This window comes from Salminus brasiliensis, chromosome 16 (genome assembly GCF_030463535.1).
Source record: "Salminus brasiliensis chromosome 16, fSalBra1.hap2, whole genome shotgun sequence".
NCBI lineage: Eukaryota > Metazoa > Chordata > Actinopteri > Characiformes > Bryconidae > Salminus > Salminus brasiliensis.
Window position 1 is genome coordinate 28994843 of NC_132893.1, and position 27319 is coordinate 29022161.

General features: G+C 42.8%; 1 protein-coding gene across 1 annotated transcript in view; it reads right to left on the minus strand.

Moving 5' to 3' along the window:
• Window positions 1-27319, minus strand: part of cntfr (ciliary neurotrophic factor receptor) — a 193056-nt gene that overhangs the window by 11457 nt on the left and 154280 nt on the right. Inside the window, exon 6 of the mRNA XM_072658552.1 lies at window positions 22950-23113. Within this exon, the coding sequence (XP_072514653.1) occupies window positions 22950-23113 (164 nt within the window). The remainder of the gene's footprint in view (window positions 1-22949; window positions 23114-27319) is intronic.

Sequence of the window (27319 nt, forward strand, 5' to 3'; positions counted from 1 at the left end):
CTGTGTTACCACCATTAATGATCCATACGTATATACAGAGAGAGAGAGAGAGAGAGAGAGACTGGGTGAGAGAGTGATTAAAAAAGGACAAGAGAGAAAGAGAGAGAGAGAGAGACTGTGCGAGAGAGTAACTAAAAAAGGATGAGAGATAAAGAGAGGAGAAACAGAGAGGAAAGAGAGAGAAAGAGAGAGAGAGGGAATGGGTGTGAGAATAATTTAAAAAGAAGGAGAGAAAGAAAAAGAGAGAGACTGGGTGAGAGAGTCATTAAAAAAGGACGAGAGAGAAAGAGAGAAAGGAAATGGGTGAGAGAGTAATTAAAAAAGGAGGAGAGAAACAGAGAGAGAGAGAGACTGGGTGAGAGAGTAACTAAAAAAGGACAAGAAAGAGAGGAGAAAAAGAGGAGAGAGAGAAGAGAGTGTGAGAGAGAGACTGGGTGAGAGAGTAACTAAAAAAGGAGAGAGAAGAGAGTGAGAGAGAGAGAGAGAGAGAGAGAGAGAGAGAGAGAGAGAATGGGTGAGAGAGTAATTAAAAAAGGAGGAGAGAAAGAGAGAGAGAGAGACTGGGTGAGAGAGTAATTAAAAAGGATGAGAAAGAGAGGAGAAACAGAGGAGAGAGAGAAGAGAGTGAGAGAGAGACTGGGTGAGAATGACTGAAAAAGAGTAACTGAAAAAGGAAAAGAGAGAGAGAGAGAGAGAGAGAGAGAGAGAGGAGAGAGATGAAAGAGGGGAGAGAGAGAAGACAGAGAGAGAGAGAGAGAGAGAGAGAGAGGGCTATTTATATGTTGTATCATTTTGACTGTGCTTGCTTTGACCCTTGCAAATAGCCACACCTCCCTGATCCCAAACAGCAAACTGGATAACAAGGAGTCTCTAAACTTTAAACCAAATAGGGCAGTATAATACCACAGACTGGTAGCGCAGTAACAGATGATCCCAGCAGCCCGGTCCCCGAACAGTCCTACAGCACCTCATTTCATATGAATGCCAGTCCAAAACCAGGCTGTCGGATTCCCTTGCAGCAAATCGAAAGGCTCAGCAGTCACCCTTGGCTGATTTCCACAGCAAGACCCACCTCCCCTCTGTTGCATTTCTAACCCAGCTGCGCTCACACCCGCCGGGATAGCCATGCATGACCCTGTGCCAACATGAGAGGGCACTGTGCCTCGGTGAAGCTCCCAGCAAGCGAAGCCCGGACTTCCAGGCTCGTTCAGTGGCCGTGTTTGTGATAGTGCTGTGAATAATGTATAAGACACGCTACATTAGCTGAAAGCCTCTGCTTCTCACATATGCATTTCTATGTAGTGAGTGGTCTTGACTCACACATGCTGTTGCCTGGCTTTTTTTTTGCAAACTGGCTGCACTGTGAAGGCCAGCCATTCTCTATGATAAGCTCATTTTCATGAAGCACCTGATGCACTGGGAGAAGCTGCCATTGGCTGTTTCTCAATACCAAGAATGTGATGAATGGACCTGCATTCTTGTGAAGACTGATCTCACAAGGACAGTTGTTTGATGAAGTCAGTGACTAGTGCAGGACTTTCCAGACCATCTTGTTGGCCAGTCACCAACTGATGCGACCCTTGGATTTGGAGCAAATCAAGAGAACCTGAGAATCTTCATCCTGGACCCGCCTTGACTTCTATTAGTCAGTCCCACCTGTTCCTCATTAGGTCTGTCTGTAAGATCTTTCTGTTTGTCTAGGTCTTTGGAAAGTCTTGAGATGCTTAAAAAATTCTTCTCTTAATTGGTTCTGTCCTAATTAGTTCTGAATTGAGGTTTGAGTTTGTTCTCCTCAATTATGTTCTTCCTGGTTGCCTGAATTGATCTAGGCATTAACGAATTTACCTACAGGGACAGTGGCTTGAATAATGGATTGTCAACTTGGGCAGTTAAAAAAGCTTTAAGCCACTGTCACACTGGGTTTTGTCCGTATATTTTCATATGCGAAACCCCATGCGAGTTCAACTGTGGTGATCTTTCACACCTGATGTCAGGTCAATAGGGGACATTAGGAGATAGGATACACAACTCTTGGTACAGATTACAAAATACAATACAAGCGAGAGACGGCACTGGAACACAGGCAGTCAGGAGGTGGGATTAGACGGTTATTATCTTTTCCTCTGAAGTTTTAAGTAGTTCTGCTTGTAAAACTGCTGAACCAAAATAAAGGACCACAAGGTTTCACGAGTGACGCAAATTGCAAAAAACCCAATGTAACATTAAAGTGAGTCCATGAGAATGAAAAATCACACCGAATTACACAATAAGAAACACCCAAGCAATCCCCATCCTGGATGTGCCTTGACTTCTGTTGACTAGTCTCACCTGGTTCAAATTTGGAGGTCTTAAAAATGTTCTGGTCGGTTCTCCTCATGCGGTCTCCTCCCTGCTTGCCTGAATTGATCGGTCTGTATATACAGATTAGTCCATAGACATATACCTTTTGTGTCTATCAGTCACTTTGAGTTCTGGAGAGATGCCATCAATAAAATACATCCATCTACCTCTCCATCCTTGCCCTAGCTGCTGATGACCCTGGCTAACTGTACACTCACATCGATCCACATCTCCTCTCAAGCGGGACAGGCTTGACCCCCTCTGACCTCAGCCTCATCATTTCAGCAGGTGCAAAAGATTTTTTTATTGCTGGTCTCTCTAATTCAGTTCCTAATCTTTAAAGGAAGATGCGAAAGAGGCAAGCAGTAACTCCCTCTATTTTAATGTCCACCTTCCCTGCTACCTGACAGGTTTGGCCTCTAGGAGCCAGTTCACCTTGAGCACAGATCACTGACGGCTCGGGTAGAGCGCCACAAAACATCTGATTCTTTGCCAGTTGGTCCGGGATGTAAGAAACTGAATCCTATGTTGGTGCTAGATGTGTTGTTAACATCTACCTGATAGATACCTGCTCATCCAACATTTCCTACCAAAAAGAAGGCTTTACACTAGGAAGGCTTTACTCTTGATGCTACCTCATTGCTGTGAGGTTCAGGTACTGACGTCAGATGTAAAATGTTAATAATGCCAATCTAGCTCATCCTAATAGTGCTGGATGAAGCTCCATCACTCCAGAGAGCTCAGTTCCACTGCTCCACATCCTAGGCATTATACCCCCTCTAGCTGATGTTTGGCAGTGATCATGGTGACCTTAGATTCCAGGCAATTCTCTGAAAGCTCTGAACTGTAGATATTATACAAGCTGTTGGTGTGCAACTGCATGCCTGCATCAGCAACTGGTGCACCTTAGGGTAGCTGAATTAGCTAATTAGAAGAGGTGTTTGGATGTTTTAAGACAGATAGTGTAGTCCACTCCAGGTTAAGCGTTCACCTTTTTAATCTCATGCCCTACAGCTTTATCGCGGCAAAAATCATTGAGCGAGCCCCTGAATTCGGCCTGATTCCAGCAGATCGCGGCACAGTTGCCATCCTCATCGCCTGCTTTGGTCTGAACAAAATAAAGAACAAACAACACAAAGCCAGAAAGAAGCAGATTCTGAAGCTGTGGCTTGCCAAGCATGTGTATTAGCCTGGACGACTTCAGGAATACGTATCGAGGGAAGCATCTTTGCTGCCAAAGAACACAAAGCAGACGCATCTCGAGAACCTAACAGGGGCAGATGGGGAAGAGAAGATCCAAATAATTCCACAGGATACCATAAAACAGCGCTCTGTTCAAATCCCCTCATTCAGTCTGTTAAGTTTGGAAGCAGGTTGCGAGGCACTGCTTTGTCGATGAGAAGGAACGGAAAGAAAAGGAACAACAAGCTTGTCACGTTGCCCGCTGACAAAATGTAAAGAAGCAGAGCAGAACAGAACGGGACGGAAAAAAGGCAGCCAGTGCCCACGGTTAAGACGAGCTTCACAATGGAGTGGCTAATGCAGGCAGGGTGTTAAGACCAATTCGGTCTAATCCCTAAGCAAACACACGCTCTCTTCCCTGGAGGACCTTGTCTGCTGTTCAGAATGTGACCAACTTTGGCCATTCTCTCACTTACATCACGAGCTCACTGTGTGCCTCCTTGCTTTCATTCAGCAAGGCTGAGAGTGCTCATAAAATATGCACAATACCTGAATAGCGTCTCGATAAATAAATAATTCATACTCTGATTGGGCAGACGGAGAAAACCAGCATCCAAATAGAAGCATGGTTTCATTTAATAGCTTCTAATGCCGGTTTACTTTGCATCCTGTACTGATGATTTTTGTGCAGCAAAGGCCTTCGTTAAGAGTTCAGTTAAAGCCGGTTGAGCTGGAATCAGGTCTGGGAGGATTACAAGAGAAAATCTAAACTGTCTACAGTCGGCATAAAGGGAAGAAACGACCAGTTGGGCAGCCTGTTTCGTCTGGATGGTCAGCTTGTGTCGCAGCTCCAAAGAATCTGGCTACGATCTGACAATGCTAGATGTGTTTCTTTTTTTCTCTCACAGCATAAAATCAGTTCTATTAATTGTGTACAATGCCTTCGGCTGAATTGAAAACTACTGAAGAACACCTTCTTCATCCATTCTGCAACATCAATGGGGCCATTATGAATTCATCCCATTCCTCTAAAGTGCAAGTGAGGGCTCAGAGCATGCACATGGCTCTGTGATCAGCATCTCATTGTGCATTATCCACAGGCTGTATTTTAATCTGTATATCTGAAACGGCTGCTGAAAAAGGGCTTAGCCTATACAGTGAGGGGGAGGTGGGAGGGGGGGAAGCAAGAAGCGAGGAAGGGGAGATTTCTACATTCTTCTGAGATTACATAAGGGAAAGGCCAGTGACCCCCCTCTCCCATCACTATCCTGTCCAATTTAACTCTAACACCCTGTCCTGACTCCAGGCTTTTGGTATGGAAATCAAGGCTTTGAGGGATCCGAAATCTTTTATCTAGGCCTGAAATTCTTGGGCTCCTTCCTCGCCGTCGTGTATCCAAGGCCGGCTCAATACAGGCCTCAATACACCAAATGCTGTTAGCAGGTTCTGTGGGACATATTTCGGCTTTTACATCCTTCACTGGGCAAGCACATTACACCCGGCGACGGGCAAACACAGGCTACGGAAACTGGAAGGCTTTAACAGTTTTTGGAGAACCCTACTGGCAGAGTTAACCTCAGCCTGCCCCCTCCTTCACTTCCAGGGAAATAATTTTTGACATGCTGGCCATGCATGACAGTGTTTAATTGGCTCAATTCCCCAAATGTGCGTCAAAAAAAGGCATCGTAACAGCTCGGCTCGAGAGCGCAGAGCATACTATAGCTCCCCCAGCCCCGCCCTCACGTCAAAAAAGAATGTAAATACGATCGGCGACCGAGCCAGGAGAGTGTGTCTGTTGTCATGGAAATAAAAAGCAATTATGTGCCACTTCCAACACTCGCATCTGACTTTCCAGTGATGGGATGAAAGTGGTCAGGCAAAGCGGGGCCTGTCACTCAAGCTAATGAGAGCAATTCCCTCAGCCCCCATCCACTGGCTTACTGCAGCACACCAACAGGTTTAATGGATAATTGTCCATCCTGCTTGCCTCCCTTTGATGCCAGGCTGGCCACTGCGCAATTAATATCAAAGGAAAGTGGAAACACCTTTCCAATTATTACACAGGAATGACCACGCCACTTCCTGGAATTCCTCTATCAATGCCGGTTAGAGTTCGTTAAGCATTTTCTGCTATTTTAAGAGGACATCATGCAAAGTAAGCACTCGCTAATGAGACGCGTCTCGCTGTTAAACTGGAAGTAAACAAAGGAAGTGAGCCAGACTTAACTGTTTGCATGTTTAACTTCTACTGTTTGCACGGTTTTGGAAGTCGCTCTGGATAAGAGCATCTGCCAAAACAACTACATGTAAATGTAAACCACAATGCAGTACATCACATACACACAAACACCTCACAAATCTTTTATCCCCTTTTTTTACACAAATCCATATATTACTGCACATCAAAAGTTTGGGAACACCTAGGTTTATTTTTAAGCATTCTTTCTTTTGAAAAATGTTCTCTGGAGTTTTTTTAACCTCATACCTTTGGTCTTTGACCTTCACATTTGTGCATTACGGTCAATTACTACACCCCTGAAATCAACACCAAGGATCCAAAAAGTGATCCTTACTATTGAAAAAACACTGAAAACCATTGTGGTCTCCAAAAGAACCAAGTTCGAGAACTAAGAAGTGCCCATTGAAACTTTTTTAACAAGAAGAAAAGTGGCTCCTTTGCAGCATTGGTCTGAGAATCCTTAGTGGCAAAAAAAAAGACACAAATGCCTCTCTTATAGAACCATTATCCACTTTTACCATCCTCCTGTTAGATTGCCCAAGGTTTGTTCATTCACACAGAGTTCCAGTCGCATGCTATGAAAGTATGACGTTGCAAAATCTAATTACAGAGATGGTTTCTACTGTGAAATCTAAACAGACAAAGAAATAAACATTTTGGGACTGAGACAGCACAAGATCAGTAGAACAGCAAAGGATCAGGCACGTATAGTAATATTGCATAACTGACCTGTTAATCCGTCATCCTTTATATCCACTGTCCCCGTTGAGTTTGACAGTAATTCTCCTGTACTCACTAAAAGAACAGCAACCCCACTGGCTGAAAGCGTGCTCAGTAGAAGGGCAGGTGTTTCGAAAAACATGTTGAAATGATTGTCTGTTTAAATCAACAGATGGAGCAGATAGCATGGTTGAAAAGACACAGAAGTATTCTATTAAAGACCAATCAGGTTTGTTTTGAGGAACATCACATGTAAAATATTTGTGACAGTAAGTGTTACAGTACTACTTTGAAAATAAAGCCAAATGTCACACAATTTTCCCCTCTGTTGGGACGTCAGCTCTCATCTGCACTCAAACCTTTCTGCTGTTTAAAGCACCTTTGGGCCAATGCAGTTTTAAGGTTTTTAACAACAGCTTGAAACGAAAGCTGTCACATTATTCATTAGAATGCAACTCTCTTTGAGCCTAATTACTGTTTAAAAATACACGTTCATCTCCATTTTCTTTCTTTTAACTTTTACATTTTACAATTCTCCCTACACATTTACAGTGGGCACTGAATGGCAAAAAACTCAGCATGTGAGAAGAACGCTGAGGAAGCTTCTCCTATATCTATTTATATGACTCTAAAATCACACTACATACCCACATAATAATCATGTACATGTGATTAAAATGATTGTTGTGTGTTTAAGGTAAAAAATCTGTATATTTTTTGCTATTTTTGTGTCATGCTGACTTGAAGCTATGGATACAGATCATGAACTGAATGCAAACTGTGAAGTTAATGAATAGCTAGATTTCATATAAACACAATAGCAATACTCCAGAATTCTGAATAAATCTGTATGCAGCTCAATTTAAAAAATGACTCCACGAAATACTCTAAAAAAACTAGGTACTGCTTGATGTTTAGGAGGTTTATATTTTTGGGGTCTCTTAATGTGTTTTTAACTTGTTCTTGGTCCCCTTTGGACTTGGTCCTAACTTGGTCTTAGTCCTCTTAGGGTTCAGTCTTGATCTAGTCCTGTCTCTTCGAACATGGTCTTAAATTGTTCTCAGTCCTCTTTGGGTTCAGTCTTGATCTAGTCCTGTCTCTTTGGACTTAGTCTTAACTTGGTCTTAGTCCCCTTTGCTCAGTCTTGATTTGGTCCTGTCTCTTTGGACTTGGTCTTAAATTGTCCGCAGTCCTCTTTGGGCTCAGTCTTGATTTGGTCCTGTCTCTTTGGACTTGTTCTTAAATTGTTCATAGCCCTATTTGGGCTCAGCCTTAATCTAGTTCTGTCTCTTGGTCTTAACTTGTTCTCAGTCTTGTTCTAACTTGTTCTTGTGTTTATATGAAATCTTTGGGCTCAGTCTAGATTTGGTCCTGTCTCTTTGGACTTGGTCTTAAATTGTTCTTAGTCCTCTTTGGGTGCAGTCTCTCTGGACTTGGTTCAGAAGGCAAGGTATCCCCAACTTTTAAAAAGTAGTGTACCTGCACATGATAGATGTTCTCTGGGATAGCCCTCCTGAATCTGCGGTGTGCTCATTCACTGAACTACACAAACCATTATGCACTGACATTGCAAGGATTTCCCCTCTGCAGGAGAGAACAGCAGCCAAAGTGTATTTTTCACCCTCTTCACATCTACTATCGGGCCATCAGAAGCACCTCACCAAGCCCAGGCCGAAAAATAACCCCAACGCTCCCCAGACGAGCTGCTTAATCACACTGCAGGTGTGTGCTGTGTTAAATATTAATGCTCAGCAGTACGCTGTACAAGTGCAGTACGAAAGCAACATTAAAGAGATACACTTGTGCCACTTCCCCGGATGCTTGTGTCAATTGGAAATGTAAACGTGATGAATAGTTTGTGAGAGTCCATTCCCAGCGCAGGTTCCGAAATGTCCACTGTGAGAGATATCTGCTGAGCTATCAAAATGACTCTCAAAGCTTGGCTGATAGAAAAAATGCAGTGTCTCGCTGGGGCTGCGTCGCTGCCATCTCCAACGATCAGTTAGGTGGTCAAAACTTCGATGCAATTAGATTTTCTAACAGGAGAATGACCAGAAACATCAGAGATAGCCATGAAACAGATCAGCAGGCTACAATTAAGCATTTTTCCAGAGTCAAAATATTTAACTGTAGCATAAATGTGTTTATTCTGATGGAGACATTGTTTTGCATGTAGACTAATTGTAAAAATATTAAAAATAAAATTATTTTCTTTAAACTAAAAGAAGTTGGAATCAAATATAAATGTAATTCATTAAGCAGCATTATGTAATATGTAATTATGTAATATGTCAATCAAATATAAAGCAAAATGACCACTGAAACATTATTCTTCAAACCTGTTCATTTAAGAATTCATAAATATGATGGTAACAGGAGACTAAAGGTACAAAATATGTCATGAGTAATCCAGGAGAGGCATGCAAAAAAGAGAGAGAGACAAGAAAGAGGGGAGCCTGCAGTCTCCTGTAGCCATCTGGAGGCTGGACTGATCAGGCTGATGATGGATAATGACAAATAATATCCACTTGCCTCGGCCAGTATTCAAAAATTCAGAGCTGCTGATGGCAGACGCACCGCAGTGCAATTATATCTGTTAGGATGAGCAACTGTTGGACAAAGCCTTGGGTGTGTGTGGTTGTGTGTGTAAGTGTGTGTTTGAAAAATAGGTAGGTAGAGACAGTAAGAGAATACAGGCCACTACACGCCTCTCAAAAACACAAATCAAAAATATTGAGTATATCAAAAGCTGGATTCATGGATTTTCCCCCATGAATTGTATTGAATGTTATAGACTACTCTAATGTAATAAATAATATCTCACACCATAATAATGTAGGAACAATGACCTTAGCATAGCCTAATCTGGCACAAAACATTGTCATTATTGTAATTATTTCTGTCTTCTGAGAGAGTGTCACTATTCTCTTAGTGTCCTCCTGGAGTGCAGTTTGCAGTAGCTTTTAGCCTAGAACCGGCCTAGCACCTGCTCGCTTCTCTAGGTTTGGCTTACTCATGCAGTGCTTTTGAGATCTCCTTCTAATGTGTGGTAAACTCAATTTAGAGGTAGTATTTAAGGGAGTGGATGTTGGAGAGCATTAACTTTTAGCCCAGCACCTTGCTAAAACTGAGAAATCAGCCACAATCCCTACACTCAGTCTGACTGCATGCAGAGCTGTGCGCTAAAGCAGTGCGAGGGGAGGAAGAAGCGTGCCAAGCTGGCCAGAGTAGGCGCTACTCCAGCGGTTGACTTGGTTTGGGCATGCCAGTGTTCTGACGAGTTGTGCTAACTTGTCAAACCGTGCTGCCATAGTGTAGATTTATAGGCAAAGCTGCCTTAATAAACAGCAAAGGATATTCCGATTTCGGGCTAAAAGCACCAGAGCAAATAATTCTCCCAGCAGAAGTATAGGCAGGATATTTGGATAGCCTAAATCATTGTATCAGGATACAGGTAAGCTAATAGAGAATGTTATATTAATTTAATGTGATTAGCCATGTAATACACTTTTAAAAACACTCCAGCAAATAACAGCCGTGAGCTACATTTGTAAGTACTGTCACTGTCGGCCATAGTACAGGAACACAGCCAATTCTAGCTAACTTGGCTAATGTTAAGCTATTTGGCTAGCGCCTTTCCCATGAAATGACCCACCCATGATTACATCACAACGACCAGCGGCCGTTCCTCCAGAACCCAGAAGGAGCGTGGAGAAAGGAGGTGGGGCTAAAAAGCTGCAGATGTTGCTCTTGAACTCTCATTATTCAACTACGCCAAGGAAAATACAGTGTTCATTCTCAGGCACCTGTAAAGCTGAAGATATGCTGTGCTTGTGTTTAGGAGAGATAGCAGAATAGTTCAGTTATCACCACAACACACACACACACTCACACACACACACACACACAACTGTCACACTCTTTAGAGAACAGAATCATATAGGACATTAAGTCAGAGTGAATGTGAGGGTGTGTGTATGCGGGCAGGCCTCTGCAGGGATGTGATCTGATTTTACACACACTGTATATTTACACATGTATATCGTTGCTGTCGGGCAAAATACACGTATCGCCATTTTTGACGCTTTTGACGTTTGACATAATTTGAATCTGACAGTCATTCTTTACATTCAGAATAATTATAATTTCATGATGAATGGACCAATAGAAATGCTCCAAAATGACTTCTACTGAAACTTACATTTTAAAATTTGTATATATATATTTTTTTTATTTATTTATTTATTTTTATTTTTTATTTTCATGAAAGCAATATGTATGTGTAATCATAATTGTTAGTATTTCTTCATAGATACTGGCACTATTAATGTTGAGCATTTTTTTTGTTTTTGATACAGTAAATTACAATAAATTACTGTAAACATGACATTACAATTGATGCTAATAAGAGAGAGAGAAACAGAAAAGGAGAGAGAGAGAGAGAGAGAGAGAGAGAAAGAGAGAGAGAGAGAGAAAGAGAGAGAGATAGAGAGAGAGATAGGCACCCAAGAAGGGCAGAAGGAGGTCTAATGTTTTGTTTGTGTGTATTTGGGGGTGGGTGAACGCTCATGATCTCGATGATCTCGAAGTCAGAGCAGACTGACCCCCCCACCACCTTTTTTTTTGCCTCTAATTTCCTTTGCCATGCTAATGGCACTGCAATGCTGGGGACTATTGATTAATCTAAGTGCTGGTTGGAGGATGAGAGTGACTTTTGGCAGGAGCACAAAAGCCCATTAAAGCCAGGGCAGCCGAGGCAGAGGAAGAGGCAATGCAGAAACACTGGGCTGAAAACAAATGCTCGGGAATAAAATCCTGAGTGTGAATTATACACTAGACTAGACTTCAGGGAGGGGTCAAGCTTTTTTTTTAATGACAGCTCAGCATTTTTCCTGCCAGATTATTTTCTTCAGTTAGCAAAGTTCTAGCTAGCCAGCTTTAACCAGGACATGTTATTTTTAAGAAGCCTTCACTACTTTTTGTATTTACTGCCTTTTATTTGTGTGTGTGTGTGTGGGGGGGTGTCTCTGTATTCCAGAACCATGAAGAAAAGGAAAGGAAGGCCATACACAGATTAAAAAGAAGGAGCGTCCTGGTGACTCTACACTTGTTCCTGCCATAATGCAGATGAAAGGCAAAGGCAGAGAGGACAACCACAGCGTTTTAAACAGCGCACAGAGGCTACAGAGACTGCCTGACCATAATACAGCTCCAATTAACTCACATGCAAAAGCCCACTTTCCGCAGAGATGGACACATTAGCTGGAAGATCAAACTTATCAAAATTACAATCACAACGCTGGATGAAGACAGATTGTAAGAAGGTGAACGGGAAAACAAAGAATAAAGGAACTCAAGAAACAGTACATTCAGGACAGCGTGGCAGGATACAGCACTATTCATTATTTTTAGACAACCATATTCACCATTTGCTCAAGGGCCCAACAGTGGCAGCTTGCCAAGCTTGGGTATCGAACCCACAGCCCTGTCATCAATAGCCCGGTGCTGTAATTGCTGGGCCCTAGTTTCCCATCAGAGGGAAACAATTTACAGTTTATGTCCGAATCCTTTACTGGAGCTTCCTTTCTTGTCTTCTGTCCTTCATCGTGTCTGATCTGTACGTCATGGCCTCAGTAAATATCCTGGTAGAGCTGACTAGTCTATGGATCCACAACACTACCAGGTCAGGCAAATTTTTAGGATTTTTTGGTAGCAGCAGGTCGCCGGTGTGGTTTGGAGGGTGGTCATAATATATATTTCTATACAGTCATATCAGAATGTGTGTGTGTGTGTGTGAGAGAGAGACAGAGCAGAGCAGACACGCCCTGCAGCCTCAGTCCTGCACTGTGATTAGATCAGTGAATAAGGTGGAATGTGATGCTAGTGGCAGTGGGTTGAGGGACAGCATTCAGCATCCTACCTGCTGTCTCTCTACAAACACACACACACACACATACACACACAAAGGCACGCATGTACACACATAGGTATGCCAGTCCTGCTTTGATTAAATAAAATAAAAAAATCATGCATACACACATATACACACACACACACACACACACTGGACAGAAGCATGATTCCAGTGCTCAGCCCATCAGGACTCTTTGACAGAACGGGTGCCAGAGATGGATGGCGAGTGTAAAGTGATATCACAGCTGCGCCGGGCTGACATCACACTCTAATGGCTAATGCTGCCCATGACACCCAGTCAGATAGTCAATACATCTGTGTGTGTGTGTGTGCTGAAATCTGACCCTTCCTCACAATGAAAGGTCATTGTTTTTATAATAAATCATCCAGTCTGAGTTCAAGAAGCCACTTAATAATATAGAAAACATAGGAAAATATGGACGATGCCCTTTTACGTCTTTACAGAGCAATTGCAGTGACCTCCACCATGTAACTACACGTGTATTAATGTAAATGAATGGTGTTAGAGACATATACACTGTCTGTCCAAATATTTATGGTCACCGCTACTAATGAATGCATTCGGTTGCACCAATTGCTGACACAAATGTGGGCCAGAGGGGTAAAAAAAAGCCCCCCCCCAGCATTGAGCTGTGGAATAGTGAATGGATGACGCTCCATGCAATACTTTTGGGATAATAAAGGGAGATCAGGATAATGTGGGGTGGGGACCGTCCAACATCCTGGCCTCACTAACAGTCTTGTCACTGAATGCAATCAAATCCTCACAGCATTGTTCCAGAATCTAATAGAAAGTCTTCTCTGGAGAGTAGAAACACATACTCCAACAAAAGCAGGAAAAACTCTTTTTAAATGCCCTTGAACAATGAATAAGCAGGTGTCCCAATACTTTTGTCCATGTAGTGTATGTTAATATTTTGTGTACTAACCTGCATTGATTTTGTTGCCAGGTACTTGTCTTGTATATTATATTTAGCCATCTGGTTTTTTTTTTTAGCCATTATTTTCAGTCAGTCCTTGTTGTGACAGGTGTTGGAACATTGCTGTGAGGATTTGACTGCATTCAGTCACGAAAGCATTAGTCAGGTCAGGGACTAATAGATGATTGGATGGTTGGTTCTACTCTGAAAACAACCCTTATTAAATTGTGGGCAGCGGTTAAACAGACTATAAATACAATATGTCCCATCGCAACTGCCGTCTTACCGCTCGCAACGTTAGCCAAGAATCTGTATTAAAGTAACAAATTTTATTCATCTGCAACCATTTGCCCATTTTTTTCAGTGATAGATCAGAAACGCCACTCTGACTTATTCCTAAGATATTCTGTGGTCTCCATTCCCCCAGAGAACCCAGTTCTACAGCTCTACATCTCATTGCTGGAGGCTTTACAGCCCTCAGGCTGACTAGAATTCCAAATTTAGTTAGAAGTGCTGTCCAGATATTTTAGAGCAAGTAAATCTAGAAAACATTCTCAGGTGCAGTGGAGACCATTGAGGCGAAATGGAATGGATGCCTCGAACTTCAAATCCACATGAACAAAGCAATCCAATTGATCCGGAGCTGTTACCTGAATTATATTACATCCAACTGAAAGCTGTGCTTTGCCAGCATGCATTTTGTTTTCGCTGCTAGAATCATCAGAATGATCAGCCTGAGCCGGGGTTAGACGGGCTCCTCAGGGTTCTTATTGCTATGACTTCATTTTCATCTTGTGTCCCCACATTTTTAGAGAGCCCCCATTTCTTTGCACCAGCCATCCCAACATTGTGAAGTCAGTCAAATCTACATCCTCATATTCAGAAAGCTCGTCATGCACTACCAATCTGCCGTTTACAATCACTATCATGGATGACAATTTATTGGCTGTTATGATCATAGTACAAATGCAATGTTACACACTGCTATGGTATTTTAGGTGTTTGCTATAATGATGCTAAGTAGTTGCGATGTGGTTGCTATGGTGTCTTAGGTGATTGCTAAGGTGTTGCTAAGTAGTTGCAATGTGGTTGCTATGGTGTCTTATGTGATTGCTATGGTGTAGCTAAGTAGTTGCGATGTGGTTGCTATGGTGTCTTAGGTGATTGCTAAGGTGTTGCTAAGTAGTTGCAATGTGGTTGCTATGGTGTCTTAGGTGATTACTAAGGTGTTGCTAAGTAGTTGCAATGTGGTTGCTATGGTGTCTTATGTGATTGCTATGGTGTAGCTAAGTAGTTGCGATGTGGTTGCTATGGTGTCTTAGGTGATTGCTATGGTGATGCTAAGTAGTTGCTATGTGGTTGCTATGGTGTCTTAGGTGATTGCGAAAGTGTTGCTAAGTAGTTGCGATGTGGTTGCTATGGTGTCTTAGGTGATTGCTAAGGTGTTGCTAAGTAGTTGCAATGTGGTTGCTATGGTGTCTTATGTGATTGCTATGGTGTAGCTAAGTAGTTGCGATGTGGTTGCTATGGTGTCTTAGGTGATTGCTATGGTGCTGCTAAGTAGTTACAATGTGGTTGCTATGGTGTCTTAGATGATTGCTATGGTGTAGCTAAGTAGTTGCAATGTGGTTGCTATGGTGTCTTAGGTGATTGCTATGGTGTCTTAGGTGATTGCTATGGTGCTGCTAAGTGGTTGCGATGTGGTTGCTATGGTGTCTTAGGTGATTGCTAAGGTGTTGCTAAGTAGTTGCAATGTGGTTGCTATGGTGTCTTAGGTGATTGCTAAGGTGTTGCTAAGTAGTTGCAATGTGGTTGCTATGGTGTCTTAGGTGATTGCTATGGTGCTGCTAAGTAGTTACCATGTGGTACCCCATGTGGTTGTTTAGGTGTTACTACCCAATTCATTTCTATGGGAAAAAAAATGTGCTATGCTGAAAAAAGTACCTCACATCAGCTGTATACAAGCCAGAATCACACAGACTGAACTACCTTGGAAAGCTGAAATATCCCCAAAACTAAATAAAAAGGAAAAAAGAAAAATAATATAAAGCGGATAACAGTATAATAATGAGAATGAACATCCAGAATGCGCCATATTTGAAATGTGGTGACCAAATCGTACGAAGGGGCCTCTAATGTATAAGAGAGATGATTGCAGTTTTGATCATTTTAGAGCTTTTCTTTTTTACAAAAAATGTTAATATTAAATAAAATATATATAAAAAATTAACTTTACATTTTGTTATTAATTATTGCAAAATTTATTTGGAATTTGTGGAGAGGTTTCAGACCCTGATTAAACCTAAGCCTAGACTAAAATGCATATCCAATAGTCTGGCACCATTAACAGAGTAATTTAGTCCAAACTTATGTCCAAAAAAGGCTGTTTAGATATTACTTTGAGAATGAAATCTACAAGCAGTAAACTGCACTGCATTGGATTAGCCAGCATTACCTTTTCAGAAGTATGAAAAATTGGTAAAAACTACAGGTACTGAATTAAAAAATCTCCACTGTGGAAAACAAGAGAAATCTCCAGTAGAAACACGTACAAAAACGTACACAGAGACCTGAGTAGCCTGAAGAGGACTTTACTTCTAATATGCGCTGGCTGTAGCTTTTGCTGGAGGCACGCTAGAACCCACAGAATACCTATGATTATTATAGACAACCATGAAATATTGAAAATCCATGTGAATTCTCGGACTGTCCTCGCGCCGTATCTCACTTCATTCTGGCATCGCGCACATCGTCTTTAGGGCGATCGCTGTAATTTGTTGTTTTCTTTTTTTTTTTTGCAGGGAAAAACAGTGGAATAAATGCTGATCAGTCACACAGCCCTGATCACCAGAAACAGGATAGGCCTTTGGGAAAGCAGCTAAAGCAGCTTGAGCTCATGTAGGCCAGATTTGCTTTGCTATCTGCGTCCAATCCCAGAACCCTCTTCTGGCCCAGTCGTTTCTAATTTGGGCGAGTGGCACCGCTGCAGATCGTTAGGAGCAGAGTTTAAGTGCATCATTTCTGAAAATGAAAGGAGGAGGAAGACAAATGGTCTGCTGCCTTCATCTTTACCCTGCCCTCTACCCATTCACCCCCCCCCCCCCCGACCCCATTCCCCTACATTTCTCTAGCCGTGTCCATCTTTCAGTCCACTGCTTTTATAGCGTAAAAAACAAAGCATGAAACACATGTGGTCATTCTTCAGCTGTCTCTGGCCTTTTCCCCTCTCGGTCCACTCTTGCATCAATGTCCCTGAGAAGAACAAAAGCTGAAGCTATGAGAAAAATGTTTTTCAACCAGGGCTCAGAAACAGGATTTTATTCAGCTCAGTTCAGATTTATCGATATGCCGCTTTTCACAACAGGTGTTTTACTGTGAGCAAGTTCCTTTTTAGAGTAAGCCAAAGGCAACATCGTGGCATAGACTGTATTAGGTAACAGAAGGGGTTTATTATAAAGGTTAACTGGTCTACTGTGGTGTGTCGATAGCTCTGTACCACTTGTCGCAAAGTAATGGTTCCCCTCTGGCATCAATGTGGGACAGCACTGTTAGGCCTTTGGGAGGCCCTCAATATGCGGGACGTCCATTCTCGGCAGACCTTAAATACGGCAGCATCCCACAAAGTTAGCGGATTCCAAAATGCAACCACCTTTCTCCTTCTACCCTTATATCATGCCCCTTTGGACATCAGTCAAATCGATCCTTTGCCCATGGCCATTGTTTTGCACTCTGCTACAACTGACTGGTGTGCTCGCTTATTTTTATATTCAGCAAGTGAATGTGTACTGAGAATGGGCTTCTCGCACAGTGAGTGTCTCCCAAATGCATAACAGTGGTACCCCACGAGCCATTGATGCCAGAGGGAAATGATGACTCCGGCTAGTGGTACAGAGCAATCGACACACCACTGTGGAGCAGCTTACCTCTATAACGAACACAGGAATTCAGGAAGACAATGTGAATAGTGGAAATTATTCTGTGGGTTTGGTGCTAAGGTCAATTTTAGTGTCCTCAGGATAACAATGGAATTTTAGGGTGTGATGACAGATATTATCTCCAAGAAGCAGGAAATAGATGATAAAAAGCAGGGGGCTAAACACAGAGCCTTGGGGAACACCCTCTGTAACAGGAGCAGTATTTGATTTGTGCCTCACGCCCTAGATATGTTTAATTGCTTCATTAGTTCAGATATTTCAGCATCTAGTCTTGGGTCTAGGCTTTTGCCCACATGTGGAGTCTGCTTTTGCTGTTTGTCAACAGGAGGACCAGGGTTGTGCCAGTGAAAGTCAAGGAAACTTTTTTTATTTTTCGGCAGAGAAACAAGAATGCTACTCTCAGAGACGTCGGCCAAACTTTAGGCTTTCCAAAATCGACTGTTTGGAACATTATTAAGAAGAACAAGAGAACTGGTGAGCTTAGTAACTATAAAGGAACTGGTAAGGCTCCAAAGCTAATGATGGAATTGGACTTGACTAAATTGGGAAAATAAAAGTTTGAGAAGCACACTGAATGAAGTCATGCCATGATGGAACCAAAAATAATGCGATTAACAAATTCTGTTCCAGGAATGTTGAAGATAGTTGTGTTTTGGGTTGCATTATTGCTTCTAGCAAAAGTACCATTTGATTTTGGTTTTGCTTTCGCTCTGAAGTGAATTTCATAAATCATTTAAATGTAAACCATGCTTCTTTCTTCTTTGTTGTTTCTGTAGCTAGAGACACTCCAAAATAACAACTTGACCCTATGAATAGCTAAAAATACAAAAACATAAACCTAAATGTCTGTATGCCCTTTCTGATAAATCCTGTAAAGACCTGTGTAACATGTCAGAGCTTGTCAAGACCCTCCAGTAGCCTATTCTTCCTCCTTCCTGCTTCCAGACAATCAATGGCAATTGAGCCAGAACATGGATCTATTGAGCTTCTCACTCCAGTCATTCATCTGAACAATGCTGCAGAAATAACATGCACAATGATTATATGAATGCCAATGCAGCAGAATGCATGAGGCAGTTATGCCGTGCTATGCTGTGTTCTGTCTTACTGACATTTGGAGAACTATAGTGGAGCCAACAGTAGCTCAGAGATGTGGAGCAAAACAGAGCACATTCTTCTGGAAGCAATGCGTAACACATTTGTTTTGACATTTAAAACTGGATTTTAAATGCCATTTTTCTGCATTATACAGTATATTATGTGCACAAGATCCTTTTTCCGGTCTTTCAGTTGGAACTGCTGCCTGTTCCAGCGCCTTTTATTTCTGTTTTTTCATTATAGGTTTTAGATTCAATGGATATCAAAGCTGATTTAGTAAAATTGTACTTTCATGCTGTAAACCAACACATTGGATTCAGCTCTTTTGACTAGGAAGGCCACGGAAGAACACTGTACTCACTCACCATGTTCATGAAACCTGTTTGTAAGTAGACATTATAAGATAGAAGGTAGATTATAGGGGCTTAGAGTTGCTCACTATGGCCACTATGGCCCCAGGGATCACAAGTTTGAATCCCGAGCAATGCCGCATTGCCATCAGCAGCAGGAGTCTGAGAGAGCACAATTGGCCATGCTAACTCCAAGTGGGTAGATGGCGCTCTCTCCCTCTTAAAGTGGAGCTGTGGACCCAGCCCTTTCCTCTAAGCCTCTTTCCTAAAAGAACTGGTGACTGGCTTCGCTTGTGAGAGGAGATATGTGTCAGGTCCTTACTCTCCTAGTGTTGGGGCCATTGCTAGTGCTAGAGGGAGATATGAACGGGTGGGTTAACCGGCAGTACCAAATTGGGAGAAAGAAGGAAAAATTTGACCAAAATAGAATTAATAATAATTCTAAAAATAATAATAAAATGAAGATGGTAAACTGTGGTCATGAAGTAATGGTTAGCGACAAGGTCCGTAGATTAATACTGTGGATGACACCAAATTCTGACCCTACCATCTACGAGCCTCAGCAGATCTCATTATTCATCAGACCAGGCCATGTTTCTCCAGTTTTCCAGTGTCCAGTATTGGAGAGCCTGTGTCCACTGCAGCCTCAGCTTTCTGTTCTTGGCTGACAGAAGTGGATCCTGACCTGGTCTTCTACTGTGGTATTCCTGGTGAGATGCTTTTCTGCTCACCACATTTGTAAAGAGTGGCTGTCTGAGTTACTGTAGCCACTCTGTCAGCTTGACCTCCTTCATTAATAATGCCCTTCCATTGGCAGAACTGCCGCTTACTGGATGCACCATTCAAGCATATGTTCAGACCCCACATACTGCAATCCAGTAAGAATATCAGTGCATCCAAAACAGTGAATTCGGGAGCCTACACTGCTGTGTGTTAACCATACACAGATGACCACCAATCATTCACAGTGAACTGTTCTTCATAGCATATCTTTGCCTTTGAAAGCACGCGCCAGCCCCAGCCGTCCATCCGTCAGCGATATCTGTGTCATTCCCCCATTCCTCAGCAGAATGGATGGCTTCCTACTCCAACCTGGCTCTTTCATCTCTCCAAAGCCCTCTTACAATGATACAGTGAGTGTTTGCACATGTGGGGCACGGTTGAAGAGTAGGCCCCTGTGAAACAGATGAAATGTACGAAATGTACGAAACATATGAAACGTCCACTTTAAAATAAAGAGAGTTAAAAAAAATCTGAAAGCTTCCTGAAAACTATAAGATATAATAGGTTGATCTGTAAAGTGCAAGGACCCACAATTAAATTAAATATTGGTTTCATAGTAATTACAGGATAATTTACAGTAGCTCTAAGATTCTTCATTTCCTGGGTGCAGGATTTGTTTACATTTGGACCGAAGGATTGCAACAACACAGTGTTACAACAGTAAATGTAGACTAGCTGTAATTAAGGAAACCTGTGCTTAGCATAGCAGCCTTCACTTCCATTCAATTTATCTCCCATTAAAGCAAAATATCACATCCATTACAAATGTAATGATAAATATATCATCCTACAGTACAGTCCTACAGTAAACAAGAAACACTGTACTACCACAGTACTGCGCAGGTGTCTATTCTGTCTTTTGTCTGCGCAGGTGTCTACTTTGTCATGTCTATTAAATAGACATGAAACATGGCTAATCCAAAACGATGCATGGATATAAAGTACGGATGTCTGGATGTTATCCTGTTAATCAGGATTAGGACCAATCCAGGCCTATTTTAGTGGATCATGTATGAACAATTTTAATCGGTGTTCAGTTCTGAGTCTTTGGGCCCTATTTTAGCGATCTTTAGGTGAGTCGTCAACCACGCAGCTTGATTTAGGGTGTGTCACTGTGTTGTTGCTATCTTAACAACGGGAACAGTACGCCTTGCACGGATCAAAGCGCACAAAAGGCATGTACTTAATAAGTCTCTTAATTAATCATGGGTGTGTTTTGGGCGTAAGGTGCAGTAAACCAATCAGAATGTCATCTACATTTCCCTTTAAGAGCCAGGTGCGCTCTGGCATTTGCAGATTGCTATTTCAATGGTGCAAAGTGAGGGTGTATGCGCATTTAGCACGCGCCTGTGTTGACAATTCACTGCCAAGACAGCAATGACATCTGCCTAGGTTGTTTTCAGTCAGAAGTGCACCTGTATTTTCCATTGCCAAGATAGTAATACACCAGAAATTTTCCTGAACACACCTAATTTCACGACCACCGCGCCCATCGGCACAGATATATTAGAAAGCACTGTTGCTATTTAAACGACAAAGGTGGATAGCGTGAAAATAGACTGTTGGCAGGGTGAAAGATAGCAATGAGCATCGCGACACGCCTTGCGCAGGAAGTAAGATAGGGCCCCTAGTCTTAAGCACAGTGTTCAGAGCGCCATCTAGTGGCCTCAACATGCCATTAACTAACATTATTTCCAGCACTTCTCAGAAGCTCTCTGAAACTTTTCAACTATCACTGAAATGCTTACTGGCAGGAGATCCGCACTTCTATCTTTGTTTTTAAACCAGCACTGAAGAGCACGTTCAAAACCGAGTGGATGCTAACGCTAATGCTAATCCTGTACTGTGTGTACACCTCAGTGTTTCTATGGCAACAGTCAATGTTTTCGAATTGTTTTCGCTTAACTGATGCTTTCGAATCTTTGCTCTCAGTAGGATCCTATATTGATCCCAGTTGGGAAATCACGCCCACCCTCCCCCCCAATACACACACACTGTAAGGAATGCCTCGAGGCATCGCAAGCCTGAGAGAGACAAATCTGTCAAACAAAGTCAGCCAATGTTTCATTTGTAAGATTAGGAGACGTAGAGAAAGCAATTACCAGTTTCTTGCACAGAGGAAACCACAGAGATTATCGTGGAAGCAGGTGCGCCATCCAGTTTGTATAACCCCTTATCACCCATGGGTGGTGGTGAATTTCAAAAACCTCCACCGTAATCCTACCAATTTTAGTTCTGTTTACTGTTGAGTCCTAAATGGCACCTGCGAGATCCACTGGGATGAGGCAAATTCACAGTCCAGACCTGCTGGAAAATTCGCAGTCCAGACCTGGCAGCTAACAAATGTCCCTATGAAACGAATCCTATGATCCCCATCAGATCTCTGCAGAAACGATCTTCCCACTTTCCAATTGGTCTTCTGGACTAACTTCTGGATGGGCCAACCAGATCTTAAGAGCTTCCGGAGGAGGGATTATGGACTCAAGGGAATTTCTCAAGGCATCTGAGTGAGAGCATCTCTAGCAGCGAATTGGAGATTGGCACCATGACGAAGGCAGTGCGATTTGACCGTTCTGTGAACTCAGCATGAACACATAAGCCACATGATTGCAGAAATGGGAAGTTTGCATTAGGCACTTCATTACACAATAGCCTTTTTCTCTGGTCTGTCCTCATTTACCACTCAAGCACTGTTCATTAGGCTGGCGGTATAGTCTATTATTATGCTGCTATGTGTAATCTTCTACCTATCACTTATACGACGCTATGTAGCCGTAATGGGTAATATATAATTTACACAGTTAATTTAATCAGGTCCAGTGTGTTTTTTTTTTTTTTCATATTCTGTACATTATACTGTCTATTTCACACTGTTTGGCCCTGCGGAGGAATTGCATTGGATTTTGGAGGGGAGGGGGAAGTCCAAGGACCTCGCTTCAAGGATCTCAAGTTGATGTTGTGCCAGAAATTGTGTTCTTTGCAGTTTTACACATTGAAGAAGAAAGAGGAAGGCTGGCACCATTTTTCCCATTTCTTCTTTCCCATTTGTTCTAACTTATACAACACAGCATAAAAAGAGCTATTGTATTTTTCAATACCGTAACTTAAAAAAAGTACAGATTAGAAACCAGAAATAGAATTATTTATCCTTCTCTCATTGTCACATTTCCACTGCCTCTTAAAGCACCCCCCAAAGTGTCCGAGCCATGAGATAGCCATTTCAAAATGCATGAATTGGCTGTACTGTACTGTATGTAGGCTCCTGGTCACTCGTACTGTGTGGTCCATTAAACACTGGCCCTTTCTTGTGTGTTGCATCGAGGCCCTAATGGAACATTATTTTGTTCCACTGTATACTTGTATGGGTTGACAATAAAGGTCTTTGTGGCTCTTGTGTGGCATCGTGCTGCAGTACTGACCGAACAGTAAAGACAGAGAAAACTCTTACATGTTGCCATTGGTCTCTGATGAGCGGTCTGTAGCGCAGAAAGTACTTGAGGGGGAAGGAGTCAATGTCCGGCCATGTGGATGGGCTGTTCCAGGTCACCTCCAGCCGCCGGACGTTGTTGGGGATGGGTCTGGCCACCACCTTCTCAGGGGGGTCTGGTTTCACTGAGGATCAAAAGGACAGAATTATGTTGAGAAAGAATATTGGGCTACATTTACAGTATATATACATGTAGATATACACAGTTCACAATACACAGTTCCACTGCTCCACAGCTCAATGCTGGGGGGCTTTATACCCCTCTAGCCCAGGCCTGGAATTAGGCATGGTGCCAATAGGTTCATGCTTATCTGCGGGCATGCATTTGAACATCTGTGTCTGTCACATATGGGTGCAACTTAAAAAAGCTGAATGCATTCATTAGAGGGGGTGTCCACATACATTTGGACATTCAGTGTACACTACAGCTGAATCATATTAACAGAATATATTGGTATATAGTCTATTTATAAGAGATGGAGTCAGTGAGTCAGTGCTTCAGCTTGGTGTTTTGTGGGTAGTGCCTCAGATATCTACAGAGTGTTGCTGTCTACACCCACATGATTCGTGGTCAGCACTGCCTGGGCTCCCTGGATATCAGGCCCTGATGCATGTGCGCTGCTCACACTGTGGTAGTTCACCCAGTAGTAAACAACAGCTGTCCAGTAAAGAAACTGACTGACTTTCACAGCACACAGCAGAATAATTACCAGTAAGCAGGTATAGGTAATAATTACCAGTAAGTAGGTCTAGGTAACCAGTATTGCAAATGTAAATAGGAGCCTAGTTTGCAAGCACCTCAAACAGCTTGTTTATTCTGGGTCAAATATGGCCCAGTTAAGGCGCTGAATAGCTATGGCAGGTGCGCTTTGGGCCAAATCTGCCATGCGCAATGTTTGTACAAGAACTCTGGCCCAGCTGTATCCAGCTGTAGCCGAGCCAAAGTCATTGATGTCATCCCATGGGAGTATGTGGGATTGATGAAAATAGTAAGCATGGTCCAGAACTGGGAACGGTCAGTCCCAAACACGCTGTATGTTGCAGGCAGACCTTGAACATGAAGTTATTGATTTGGAAAGTATACGCCGTTCTGTTCACACTAATGATAGCTGTGGGCCACTTACACGTATGAATGTGAGGCATTCAGGCAGAAAGATCAGACTGGAGCAAAACAAAGGCTTGTAACGTGAACGTTGCCTTGATGTTGCAGTGTTGATTGAAAGCCTGCTTCGGAATGGGCTACCACTGGGGATTAGGGCAAACAAATAGCAATAGAAAGGCGCTCTATTAGAAAAAGTGGAAATATGCACGAGACAATGGTGACTAATGTCCCCTCTTCCCCGCTGAGGGGAAAATCTGTTTGACATAATACACACATCTTTGTGGGAAACCGCATCGCAACACGTCTCGAGGAAAGTCTTTAGAGGCAAAACATCTCTTGAATGCGGGGAGAGTCTTTCGGGGCCGCCCCGTTGAGCCGGGGGTTTATGGGAAATGGGCAGAGTGCAACAGAGTGGTCTTTCTCTTTCTCCCTCCCAGTGGTGGCTGAGGATCAGAGTGTTTGCTCTGTGGTTTAGTTTCACACACATACACACCCCTACACGCACACACACGCGCACGCGTGCACACGCATGCACGCACACACTAGGACAAAGAGATGCCCTGAGCTCTGGGGTAAGTTCCATCACTCCCTCGCTCCCTCCCTCCCTCCTTCCCTCCCGCTCCTGCATCTTAACTATTCATAGTAGACACACAGTTGGCTTAGATTTATATGCCGAGTCCTGACCTGGCATGGCTGAAACACTCTTTACGACTTCGAAACACTGTGTGGATGTTGTTTAAACCCACTCTGGGACAAATACATGACTGGCCTTCTCTCAGCCGCCTTTAAGCTTTAAAGGAAAGGGGGGTGGGTGGGTGCTGCTTGCTCCGTGCACACACAAAAAAGAAGAAACTCAATGAATGCATGACTGACTGAGAGAGTAAATGACCTAACGGGGCAAACATGGCAGGGCACGACTGTTTAAAGGAGGAATGCAAAGGCAACAAGTCAAAGTAGTTACACTACATGGACGGAAGTATTGGGGGTTTCTACTGGATTTTGGAGCATTGCTGTGTGGATTTCTCTGCATCCATCCACAAGCGCGTTAGTTCTCTGCACCCCTAACTCCCCAACTCATCCCCAAAATACAGTTCCACCGCTCTACAGCTCAATGCTGGGGGCTTTATACCTCTCTAGCCCACACCTGGCATTACGCATGTTGCCAATATGTTCATGCATATATGCTCCAGGGAGTCATATTCTATTGGCAGTAGTTCTCTACACAGATTCGACAAGCGGTTTGTGTGTGTGTTTTGCATTTGTGTCATCTCTGTAGCTGAATGCATTCATTAAAATGGGTGTCCACAAACATTTGGACGCTCTTGTCGCTGAATGCAATCAAATTCTCACTGCAGTGCTCCAAAATCTAGTGGAAATCCTTCTTCTCCCCTCGAAAGTAAAGACGAATACTCCAGCAAAAGCAGCTTGCCCTTGATTTTTGAAGAAACAACAAATGAGCAGGTGTCCAAATACTTTTGTCCATTTAGTGCAATGAGATTCTTGTAAAATCTGAACGTTTGTCAAAGAAAACATTGAAAGCTGGTGTTGTGTTGCTGTATTGTGGCGGCGGCTACAGCATGACTGCCTTCTAATTCACTGAACTCTTTCTATTCTCAGACCATCTCAGTGCATAAAGGCCTCCCGCTGCGTCATCAATATCCTACCTAATAGTCTCTGAAATGTGCGCTAATCATAATTCACTTTTCACATCAAATCAAATTTGCCTCCCAAAGCCGTGCCCCGTTTAAAAGGGGAACCTCCTTTTGCCCCATAAATCATCCCTATCACTAGGAGGCAAACATTCTTACAGTTAATCCAGTCATCTAGACGGCATTAGCATTTTTATTACTATCAAGCATGCATGTAGTCATGCATGTAAACACTTCATTTATTTGCTGGGAGCCTCGCTATTTTTCTTCCTTATTGGATTTTTTTTTACGCCTCACAGAGAGCACATATTCCCTTCCTTCTCGCCATGGAGGGCCTGGGTGGTGTCCCCCAGCTTGATAAGGAGCACATTTCAGACATTCCCAGATGTGTGTGTGTGTGTGTCTGACAATAAGAGCCAGATGTTTCGGCCACTTCCATTCTCGCGCCCCCTCCAGTAAATGATTACAGGGCTATTCTCAGACTGAGCATGAAATGCGGCCCGAGATGCCAAACATGATTTGAGTAATTCACATGGTTGGCCGTAGATAGCAATGCTCCCTCGCCAGCTGCCCGACCGGGGCAGGTTGTGTTTAAGCGAGAACTGTGCTGTGCTGATGTTTGGGGGGGGTCAAACGCACGCATCGCTTCATTCATCAAAACAGTTTTACAGTCAATAAAATTTATTTGGAGCTATTTTGGTGCTTTGCAAATCCCACCTCACACCACGTCCTTTGTGTCGTATTTGAATGTGTTTAGTGTGAATGCGAGCTTAAGGGCTTTCTATTTCAGGGACGCCCTCTGCTCGTGGAGTGGCTGAGTTTGAATGGTGTGAACTGCAGGGCTGCAAATGAAGTGGGAGAGGAGCGTTTCACGTGGCACACGCTGTTATAAGGTCCTTGTTGCGTCTGCTCTGGTGTCTTGTTATACACTGGTTTGTCTCTGTTGCTGGGAATGTGGGCGGACTAGACCATGTGATCTTCACCAGCACGCAAGAGCAGCAGCAGGAGTACTGAGTCATTTGACTTATTGAAAATGAAACCTGTTTACATTTACATTATCAGCATTAAGCGACTTACAAGGTTATTCATATTACAGAGGTGGGCCACCAGTGGGGTGTTAGGAGTCTTGCCCAAGGACTCTTATTGGTGTAGCGCAGCATGGTCACCCAGACCAGGAATCGAACCCCAGTCTCCCACATGGTGTGGTAGCTCAGTGGCAGGTAGTGGCGTTAACTGTTGCGCCACAGCAACGATTACGATTAACGGCATTTTTTATAAATACGAATAAATAAATAAATAAATAAATAAATAAATAAATAAATAAAGAAAGAAAGAAAGAAAGAAAGAAAGAAAGAAAGAAAGAAAGTCTTTGTCCTCTGTCTTAGTAAAGCTTTAAAAAAATCACAGCATTTGTTTAAACATATCGCCGCCGTGTCTCAAAAATGGCAACTTTACAGGAAAAGAAAAAACCTTAACTTTGGAGGTCAATAGAAAAAGCTTTTATTCATTTGAGTCCGTTTTGGGCCATTTCTATTGGTCCACTCATTTAATTTAGGCACAATGTAAACAGCACCTTCAAG